The 11,183-nt window shown below is 34.0% G+C and overlaps 1 protein-coding gene across 1 annotated transcript; it reads right to left on the minus strand.

The window, feature by feature from the left end:
- Positions 1 to 684: 684 nt before the first annotated feature.
- On the minus strand, positions 685 to 10,481 carry LOC133192620 (putative peptidyl-prolyl cis-trans isomerase dodo). Its single transcript, XM_061328613.1, has 3 exons — positions 10,400 to 10,481; positions 2,196 to 2,384; positions 685 to 1,298 (listed from the first exon to the last, which is right to left on the minus strand). Exons 1-3 carry the CDS (start codon positions 10,449 to 10,451, stop codon positions 1,078 to 1,080), a joined length of 462 nt encoding a protein of 153 aa, XP_061184597.1. The 5' UTR covers positions 10,452 to 10,481; the 3' UTR covers positions 685 to 1,077.
- Positions 10,482 to 11,183: the final 702 nt, after the last annotated feature.

The following is an 11,183-nucleotide window of genomic DNA, read 5'->3' on the forward strand; positions in this document are numbered from 1 at the left end:
CATTATTACCCCATTGAAAAAGTATGTTTACAGTATTGAAATGTCCTAGCATTTGAATAATATTGGTGAACCGATATTGAATGGTTCTGTCATTTAAGACAGTCTTAAAAAGAAATGGTCTATAAACGATCTTTAGAAAGATCACTGTAGTAGTAATGCTAAGCACAACTGTTCTTCATGCATACAACTATATTTCAAACACAGTCAAACTTTGTTATCTCAAACTCAATGGGCCTGAGAAAAAATTTCAAGATATCTGAGGGTTCAAGATTTTGAGGGTAAAATATTCATAGAAAAAAGAGCTTGGGACTTCCAAATCACTTCGACATATCCATGGTGTTCAAGATATCCGTGTTCGAGATACCAAAGTTAGCTGTATTCTACAGAAAAGTTGAAATACTTTTTTAACAGTAAGATGGCTTTTTTTTTTAGAAAAAGAGAAGTTTTCAATTTGGATATTATAATTGGCCACACTGTAGCACAAGTATTAATTGAATTATACTCTTAGTCATTTGAGCATTAAGAAGACATACTGGGTGTGAGCTGAGAAGGTAATTACCCCCCACTACAATTTTTTTAAAAGTAGAATTTGCAATTTTGCAAAGTGAGGTCATAATTACCAATCTTGAAAAAAACATTTATGTTTCTGAAAGTAAAACAGGATAAAGGAATAAATATATGAACAACATTGCACATGTAATTTATTAATTTGCACCTAAATAAACAGTACAAGGAGACTTGAAATCACATGACAATATATTCCATCAAATAGCTAATAGTACAAAAGTTAAACAAAGGTAGACCATATACAAAAACAAAATTAAATGTCACTCTCGGCAGTTTACGAATTTCAGAGGCAAGTGCTGTGTTTCACACCTTACAACCGTATGCATTTTCATCTATTTTTCCTCCATGGCATGAAAAGACTACAATATTCATAAGGGGTTGTTCATTCAATATGTCTTATTTGACAAAGACTAATGATGCACCAACTAAAAGAAAACGGTGATGTAAGTAGAGCTGTCTGTCAGAATTATACATTCAATGCCCAGCATTATGACAAATAGTAATGGTAGGTTAAGCTGTCCTCAGTATGATGTGTACACCAGAGTCTGTCTCGATTGGCTGACTGAGCTCTCCTACTTTCATTGAATATGTAGCATCTTCAAAGGGTTTCTGCATCTGTCCTCTTCCGAACGGACCCAGATCCCCACCCCGCTTGGCTGAGCTGCAGTCACTGAACTGGGAAGCTAGCTCATCAAAAGTAGCCTGTCCACTTACAATTTGATCCCTGTAACCTACAAAAGATTAGATCAGGTGAAGAAATGGATCTTTTATTCTCATTTGCAGCAAAATTCATCACTACTGCACACCAGATGTTTAATGATTCATCTCCTTCATATTTCAATGAAAAAACTTCCCTAGTTCTTATTTTGACCCTTTTCTTCTCTAAGGACTATGGTCTGAAGAGACAGATTTATACAGAATCATTCACTTTAATTTTGTCATATCAGGTCCACTTTTTCTACAAGAATTTTGGTTAACTATACTGTAACCTTAATCTAGATACATTTTTCATTATCTAGACTTTTTTGAAAAGAAGTCTAGCACTTCATTTTAACAAATCTGAATTGCCTTCATGCTATAATAGTTTCAGAGTTTGGTTGAAAACAGCCTGCTAGATCATGAGAGGAAGTTTTAAATGTTTTCAAATTTGCATGGATTAAATCATGGATAGCAATAGATAAACCCTAGTTACTAAGATGACCTTGGAAAAAAAAATTAAGGAAAACTTTCCCTTTCTTTTAATTTACATATAGTAGAAGTAATATACATAATATATAAATTAAATCTTCCTTAATTGGTTTATTGGACATGAAGGTATCCATTTCCCGTGAATCTAATTAAACAAGGAAGAAAACGGGCTGTCATTTGACAAAAAATAGTTTAAATAGCAACATAACATAAGTGCATGTTGATCTTTGATAGTCATGACCCAATGTTTGGAATTTCTATTCTTTGTTCAAGAATCAATTTTCTAGAGCCTAGTGCCTGGATCTTTCACTACTTTAAAATGCAACTTTTACTATCACATTACCAGCCAATTCAGAAAAAACAAGACCAAATGATATTTACAATTGCTAATACCCACCATATTGCTCTACCTGAAATATTCTCAACTGTTAAATATTCACCTTTTAAAATCTTCAATGCTTCTTCTTTGGTCCTTGTGATGTTTTCTTCCCTCCAGGATGATGGTCTACGAGAATCTCTGTGTTTCACCAGAAGATGTGAACACTGAACCATAGGACTCTTTTCAGCAGGAGCTGTTGGACGGTCCCATTGGCTTTCCTTGGTATAAATATTCAAGTAATATTCTTTGCCTATTCAAACAGAAATCAAACAATGTCTCACTGCATTATAAATGAATTACTAGATGATAAAACTGATAGCACCCACAAAGAAAGTAATCTCTTTATAACTTCTTAAAGGACTTATCGCATGTTTCTAAATTATTTGAAATTAAAAGCGTAAAACGTTCCTTATGACCACAGTTTATAAATTTTGTGTTTTTACTGCAGATAAACTGCGATAATTTACCAATTATTTACTCAAATGAAAACCCCTGAATTAAAAATCTAAATTAATTAGATAACGATCATGTGACCCTGTGACATCAAAGGCGACAATGGCTGATCAGCTCTTCACGTTAATCTTACTAAAATATACATGATACAACCTGAATTTTCTGCATTTTGGACAACCAAATCACTGATTTTATCGATATAAATTTGAATATCCAACCTAATATTCTAGAACTGTCAGGAAGAAAAAATCTGTTAACTTTGTAAAAATAACAGCGACGATAGTGAGGGAGATGTGGCGAAGATGAAGAAACTCGCCATCACAATACAATTTGATTTGTCATCTTATCACATGTATTAACTTATTCGATTCACAAATTTAATATTACATAACTTTGTTATTCTTCATTTTTAACATAATATTAATCTATGCAAGTATGCCTTCATGCTTTGTAACGGATGGCGGTCTTGGAAAAAATATTTTCTGATCACGAAACATTGTCGTAATCAGACCTACAGATGCTAAATGTTTGGAATAAAAAACGAAAATATCTCAGAAGTCTTATACCTTAGAACTAGTTAATGTATCTATAGTAATTGAAAAGCACATTAGGAATTAATTTTTTCAGCATTTTTCATAATTAAACTGCATTTGTCGTTAATAACTCCATAAATAGTGTGCAACTTCTCATCTCTCTATCACTGAATTGTCGCCTATGACGTCAGAGCAGTATTTCGCCGAAATCAAACTGAAATATGCATATTGCAGTATTTGAATTTCAACTCTCAATATCTCTTAAAATACGCTTTCAACAACGTTTATTGTATTCAGTATTTTAATAAACAAGGTTGTAGTTAATATTTTTCATAAAATTAAGATTTTTGAAAAATCATGCGATAAGTCCTTTAAGAATTCACTTTAATTACAATTTGTTTATCTAATACTTACACCATCCATTATATTAAGTATTAATTTTTTTCACTAAAGTTCTTGAGAGAAAGATTTTGTAACACTAATAATCAAAAGAGCTCAGGAGAAAGGGAGAGAAAATTAAACAAAAATGAACCAAGGAAGTGAGCCAAAAAGTCATTCTCTGAAGACGATTGTTTTTTTTCTTTGTTTCTTTGGCAATTTTTAAAAAAAATTTTATTATCATTTCTTTAAAAAAAAAGGGGGAGGAGGGGGAGGTTAAAATGTCAAGAGTAACCTCCTAAGAATCAGCTGTAATAGATTTCCAGGGCCCCATCAATGTCAGAGTTTGTTATATTTTTAAGCATATTTTTCATCGCTCTACTGTATGAATACAGCTAAACTTCGCTATCTCGAACACTGATATCTTGAATACCATGGATATGTCAAAGTGATTTGGAAGTCCCAACCACTTAATCTTGAAGTATTTTACTCCTGTTACCTCAAATACTTGGATATCTTGATGTTTTGTCCTTTGTCTTATCCAGTTCAGGATAACGAGGTTTGACCACATACTAATTATGACCGTTAGCTTTAAATAGGACCATTGAACAGAGTACATTATATTTCCCCCTCTTTATCACCAAAGTCAAGGGAATTCCTAATGATTGCAACAGAAAGGGAGAGAATCCAAAGGACCAGACTAGGACTCAAACCTTGTCCCCCTGAACTCTGGACAGGTGCTTTAACTAACTGAGCTATCTGGTCACCAGCAATTGAACCTGTGGCAGTTCCTAACCACATGCATTATTCCTCTCCCATTACATGTCTTCATCCCCCTGGACATCATCCTAGATCTTATTCAGTTCTGTCACCCATTCCAGGGCAATGAGAACATAGCACAGAATGAATGCAAAGGGAAAAGGAGAAAATGTAATAGACAAGACCATAAGATTTGAACTTAAATATGTGCTCTCACCACCTGAACTATTTGACCAGCAATGGAATCTGCCTATCAGTGTAATCTCAGTGAGATTCGTTGAGACTAAAAATTTGTTTTTTAAAATACTCTGTACTATATGTTTCCTCCAGACATTTTTGCTGGGTTTAAACCTTGAGAAGATAAGAAACAAATGTTTTATAGTGACAAAGAGTTAAAAGGATGTCCAAAGCAAAAAGATGAAGCAGACAGGGGATTCAATTCAATCCATTTTAATCAAAACAAGCAGTAAAAGATCAGGCACAATCTCCTTTGTTCACTTTGTGTGTCATTGGTCTGAGTTGGAAAGAGACGTCAGTACAATATTTTTAGTCTCGCCAAATCTCGTCGAGATTACAGACAGTCCACCTCATCTCTCCCTCTTTAAAACAAAATTTTGTTACATAAACAAAAAAGAAAAAAGTTTGTGCAATTGGCGTAATATCATTATTTCCTAAATCCATCAATCTGGGCATTTCTTATCCCTGAGGATGATATCAGAAGACAAACAAGAGACTTATGGGCCACATCGCTCATCTGAGTACATTGGCTAGGAAAGAGCAGAAATCAGTTCAGTATTGGAAAGTTAATGGGGTGGGGGGGGGGGGATAAACTTCAGTTTACATTACCTCAGGGTAATATTACTAATCATGGTTTTGCTGTTCTTGACCAGAAGAATTTAAAAGATTTTTTGCTATGTATTCCTATGTAAAACTCTGATCGCTCATTGTGGCCCCACCCTACCTACCCTAAATTTTAACAAATTTGAATCTACTCTACCTGAGGAAGCTTCTATAATAATATGACTAATCATGGCTTTGCCATTCTTGAGCAGAAGATTTTTTTTTTTCAAGATGACTCCTATATATTCTTATGTAAAACTTTGACCCTCTGTTGTGCCCCCCCCCCCCCCAATCCCTGGGGGTCATAATTTGAACAAACTTGATTCTACAATACCCAGGATCGTCAGGGATTTTCCCTGCCTATAATGACGTTATTCCTCAGCTACTCTGGTATTCCCCCTTAACCCCTTGTCAAGGGAGGAACCCCAGACCCCAGATCTACTTTTTTAATGTCCCCTCCTATTTCTTAGGGACAACCCTGAATACCTAAGGTTGCTTCTGTATAAATATGGCTAAAAATGGCTTTGTTGTTCTTGAGAAGATTTTTAAAAAAATTTAAAGATATTTCCTAAATATTCCTATGTAAAACTTTGACCCACTGTTGTGGGTCCGCCCTACCCCCAGTGGGTCATGATTTGAACAAATTTGAATCTACACTACCTGAGGATACTTCTAAGTATTAATATGACTTATAATGGCTTAGCTGTTCTTGAGAAGAATATTTTTAAAGATATTTCCTTAATATTCCTATGGTAAACTTTGACACCCTGTTGTGGTCCTGACCCCAGGGGTCATGATTGGAACAAACTTGAATTTACACTACCTGAGGAAACTTCTACAATAATATGACTAATCTTGGCTTTGCTGTTCTCGAGAAGAAAATTTTTAAAGACAATTCCTATATATTCCTATGTAAAACTTCATGCAACCTCCTCTTGTGGCCCCGCCCTACCCCTGGGGACTATGATATGAACAAACTTGAATCTAGAGTATGTAATGAAGCTTTCACATAAGTTTCATCTTTCTTGCCTAGTGGTTCTTGAGAAGATTTTTTAAAGATGCCACCAAATTTTTGCGAATTCTTAAATTTCTCCCTTAAGGAAGCTCTAAACACTAACAAAAAGTGCTTTTTCGACTTGGAGAAAAATATGTCATATAAGGGTATGCATATTGAAACTATTTAGTTTATTTTCAACATAGGGTACCTGCCTTATTTCCGCAGGAAAAATGTTCAAGGACAATGGACAATTCATGAACAGAAATCATGGTTGTTTACATACATTGGGAAAATAAATGGAAACAATGAATTCAATTTCTTATACTTGATCGAATATAATGCTGAGAATATTTTAATCTATTACAAATTGTGTAATAAACTGTAAATAACTATTTTTTCTATCTTACTTTTAAGGGCAGATCACTCTACCTGCACAAAACTACCCTTCAAGTAGAACTCTTTAGAGTGCGGTGTTTAGAGCTTCCTTAAAAGAGAGCGTGGCACTTCCCCTGTACAAACTTAAATCCCCTTCACTCAAGGATGTTTTGTGGCAAGTTGGTTGAAATTGGCCCAGTGATTCTTGAGAAGAAGTTGAAAATGTGAAAAGTTTACAGACAATAGAGGACAGACAACAAAGGACAGACAACGCCTGACACTCTTTAATCAGAAAAGCTCACTTGAGCCTTTGGCTCAGGTGAGCTAACGGCCAATGATATATACACGACCGTAGTGTGCATAGAAAAGAAAGTCTATTTACACGACAGTCGTGCGAATAGCTATTGTAAATTGCCGAGATATATACACGACCGTCGTGCACATAAGTAAGAAAAAAGTTTATTTACACGACGGTCATGCAAATAGCAATCGCACATTGCCGGAGATATGCACACGACGGTAATAGATATCAGATTATGCATATATACACGACCGACCTGTGCTCGAAGACACGACGTTGTTTGTAAATAGAATTTGACCCCAGTATGAACATTCATGTCAACATTTTTTGGACATTTAATTACTATTATTAAATGAATGTTTTTATGAACGGACATTTCTTTTCTTTTACACACATTAAATTAAGAAGAATTTTGTAAAATAAAAATAAAAACTTATTGATAATTTAAAGAGATCCGATCCAGATCAGATTTGTGTGAAGTTCTAAAATCACTTAACTTTGACATTGTGAGGATGAGATGAGCCCGTTTCTGGCTTTATGTGTACATTTAATCTTTTTTTTCATTGACAGTTTTTTTTTTAATAGAAATGCAAGCAATTGATTGTTTCACACGATAGTGAATATTACATTTATGTTGATATTTAAAAAAATGTAAAACATGAGGGATTGACACCTGTGTAAGATCTACACTCCACCTTCAGATAAAAATTAAAAAAAAAACTTTCGTGGGTAATCCCCTATCTGAATTGTAAATTAAATACATAAGTTTAGAAACAGGATGGGGATAATAAATACCACATTGCATCAGTTTTAGTCTGACTAGACTGGGACACATGATTGTGCCCCCTTTATGGTTCTCTCTCACATCTTTAAGTCTTTCTATTTCTATTCTTTTCATACTTGATGTTTACAGACTACTTCATTTACATATTTCTATTCGAAACTGAATGAAATACTGTATTATGGCCCACAACCATTCCCTTTCACACCCCTTTCTTTTTACGGTACAGCTTCTTTTGTGGATAATTTTGATTACATGTATTTTACATACATGTATAAAATATATGGACGCACCAGCTTGAGGATGGGTATATTATGAGCTACTCAAGTGTGCCGAAGAATACATTCAACCGAATTGTAATATAATTTCTATCAGTTTCATAAAAATGTAGATGAAGCAGTTTATTTGAGTGATAGAAAAAGAAAACAAATCTATAAAATAAAAAGAATAATAATGAAGATTTCAAATGAAAATAAAATAGGAAAGGGGGTTGATCACTCAACATCCGTTCTAAAAGAGAAGATGTGCAGATCACCAGGGATAGACACTAACTTTCACACTTGGCTAGGGATGATAGGAGGGGGGTGGGTAAAAGTTAAATTACTGGGTTATACCCTCCTATATACCCTTTCGGCCCTCAACCACACAGTGCACTCACACATATGTTGTATTCCAGATCTGCCATGGAATTTCGATGATATATTGATGACCGAATTGATGACGTAAATAATTAAAGGTGAGCAGTACTTTCAACTAATGTAATATCATTTGCGGACGAGTGTTATATTTTCATAGTTGCAAGTATGTCATATAACAGTCAGTTTACTTGTTCAAATTACTCTAATTTTGCAACAAAAGATTTAGAAACTCAATAAAAATAAAACAAGCAGTTATGCAAAATTTAATGAAATAGTTTAGATGTACTGTCTTTTCCCAACACACTTTCAAAGAGTAACGACTGTATTATGACTCTCTGAAACTATGTTTATTATAAAAGTATTAAATAAAACGTATAAAAAAATACCCATGGGAGAAAAAAAATTAAAAGAGCACAACTGGAAAAATCTTGAGGTCAAACTTGAATCACCACATTTACATTTCAGCAATCATACCACTGCGCCACGAAGTCATTGATAATGAAAGATAAATTTAAGACAGATTGCCAAATCTCAAAATAATATGAGAAGAAAAATGAATATATATAAATGTTCACCTTAACCAAAATAAAGTGCAGTCATACACAAAATTATTCAAATGTTGTTTTTCTGGTTAGGAGTGGTCTTTGTCAACACTTTGTCATCGTTTAGGTAGATATACCTCAATATTTACCACATACTCCATACAAACTTGATGATTTTTATAATTATCATAAAAGGGAACTGCAATATGTATTAACATATGAATATCATTATTTTTTAATTTGAGATTACACGTGTGTAATAACGAAGGTTGTATGACAAAATTTTTGTTAAAAAGTGTATTTAAGAAATAACTACTAGAGTAGGCAAAATGCTATAATCCAATGTTCTATGGCTCTTTTTAATTCATCAAATATCAAAATTGCTAAAATAAATAAATTAAAAAAAGCCCGGAAAACGTATATCTCGGATTAGGTTGAGGTGGAGGGGGTAAACCGCAAGCCTACCAAAATAGTAGGTAAACATTTTGTTATAGTGACGTGTATATATACAAATACAAGGGCAGTTCTAATAGAAACAGATTAACATTACACCGACCAGCCCATTGGATCTATATATGTCACTTTAGCATATAAATTAACATTATGAAAAAGTTTTTCTAATGTTTTCTTACTAAAATGCTCCTAGGCTTAAATCAGTTAAATCACTGTGTGCCGAACTTAACTGGTGACGAAACAACGAATGACAGAATAAGTTGGTGTTATGTAAAAGATAATGGTCGTGCGAACAGCTTATTAATAAATACAATACACGACGGTTTAGATAGAACATTCTATCGTTAAAATGATATTGTCCTACGGACCCGGTTTAGCGATAGAATTCGTTCCATGTATTGGCAATGTTGCAAAATAAACATGGGCGATAACTCGAACTCTGTGCATTTTCTATGAACAATCCAGAGAGTTCCAAATGTCAACATGGCGTTAAATTTGAAGCAAGGAAAAAACGTTGAGAAAATGAGTTGAATTTTCATATTTATATGGATTATTCTTTGGGTTAATAGGCATATACAATCTCAAAAAGGTTTGTTATGATTAATTTGGTAGTTATTTTCAGTGCAACTCCTTTTGTATTCTTCAAAATCATTCCAGAGTGGATCCACTCCGATTTGCTACATTGCAAGTATATGGGACGTATTCTAACTGTGGTGAGGGCTTGTCCCGAGACACAGTTAGATTATTCTAACTAACGACGGTTGTGCAAATAGTCAATGAAAAATCATATACACGACGGTCGTGCAAAAAGTCATTGAAAAATTATATACACGACGGTCGTGCGAATAGCCGATGAAAAAGTAAGTGCACGACGGTCGTGTATATAGACACTGCCTGAGCTAACAACAAAGGGGAGGGTGAAATACTCTTTAACAGGCTTGGCCCTCTCCCGTTCCTCGCTACGCATTCGATTTGGGACGCCACATGATGGTTTCCCACATCCCTGATATGCTGTTCATTGTTTAAATGTCATGAAACTGGAGAACCAAAGATTTACTCTGATACCAACATGACCATTGCAGACCATTGGATGCAGAAAATATACCTCTTCCCTACCTTCCTTTAAAAATGGCATGTCGACTACAGGTAGAGAAAATATTTTAACACCTTTTAAACCTTGTTTTATGTTGTACTCAACTTAAGACAATCACTTACCGGCAGACCGGCTCATTTTCCTTTCCCATCCTTCTGGTAAATCGTCCGCCATGCTGTCTTTTTTTCTTTCGTCGGCGTCAAAACGAAGCTTTAATTGAAATGCAAAAGAGACAGTGTAGTTGTAATGAGAGAAATCGTTTTGCTGATGAAGAATATCACAATATATGTTTTTTTCTGCATCACATTATTTGTGTTTAATTTCATCCATATCGTTGAAACTTTGTTTCCAGAATGATTAATTCATTTTTAAAAAAAATCATTTATCAGAAGTTTTTATTTTTGTTTACACTTTGCGGTCAGGGTCAAAGGGCGTTCAATCGACTTCCTGTGAAAGTGAGACAGAAGACAGTGATACTAACTTTCTTATAGAAGCATATAATGCTGGTTCTGTAAGTTTCAGTTGAACAGTTTTATTTCTGATTATTATTTATGATATATTGGAGTAAGATAGTGTACATATCTTCATTTATTTATTTTGTACAATGTCAACAGATACAACATAATTTTTTGTAGAGTCCGCAACGCTGTAGAGTCCGCAACAGCTTTTTAAATTCACAGTTTCTTCAGAGAAATGTAACATGATTTCAATTGATCATCACTATAATTGTCCAAATATTCAATACAAATATGTAAGGTTACAAAACTTAATGGAACTATAACTTCATACTTTGAATAACACCCATAACGACTTGTTTATACATAATATTCAAAATCTTTCAATTGTCAGTCTTATGTTATATATTGAAAGTTAATTTTCATGTGGTATATTAAAACTGAATAAGTG

This window comes from Saccostrea echinata, unplaced genomic scaffold (genome assembly GCF_033153115.1).
Source record: "Saccostrea echinata isolate AGI-Se365-2 ecotype Australia unplaced genomic scaffold, CSIRO_AGI_Sech_v1 ptg000025l, whole genome shotgun sequence".
Classification (NCBI taxonomy): domain Eukaryota; kingdom Metazoa; phylum Mollusca; class Bivalvia; order Ostreida; family Ostreidae; genus Saccostrea; species Saccostrea echinata.

Bases quoted from the DNA above. Each gene is read 5' to 3' on its own strand.
- LOC133192620 (XM_061328613.1), bottom strand. From the start codon at position 10,451: ATGGCGGACGATTTACCAGAAGGATGGGAAAGGAAAATGAGCCGGTCT. The intron at 2,385-10,399 runs GTAAGTGATTGT...CTGTTTGAATAG, and splicing joins GAAAATGAGCCGGTCTGCCG to GCAAAGAATATTACTTGAAT. The intron at 1,299-2,195 runs GTGAATATTTAA...AATCTTTTGTAG, and splicing joins AGCATTGAAGATTTTAAAAG to GTTACAGGGATCAAATTGTA.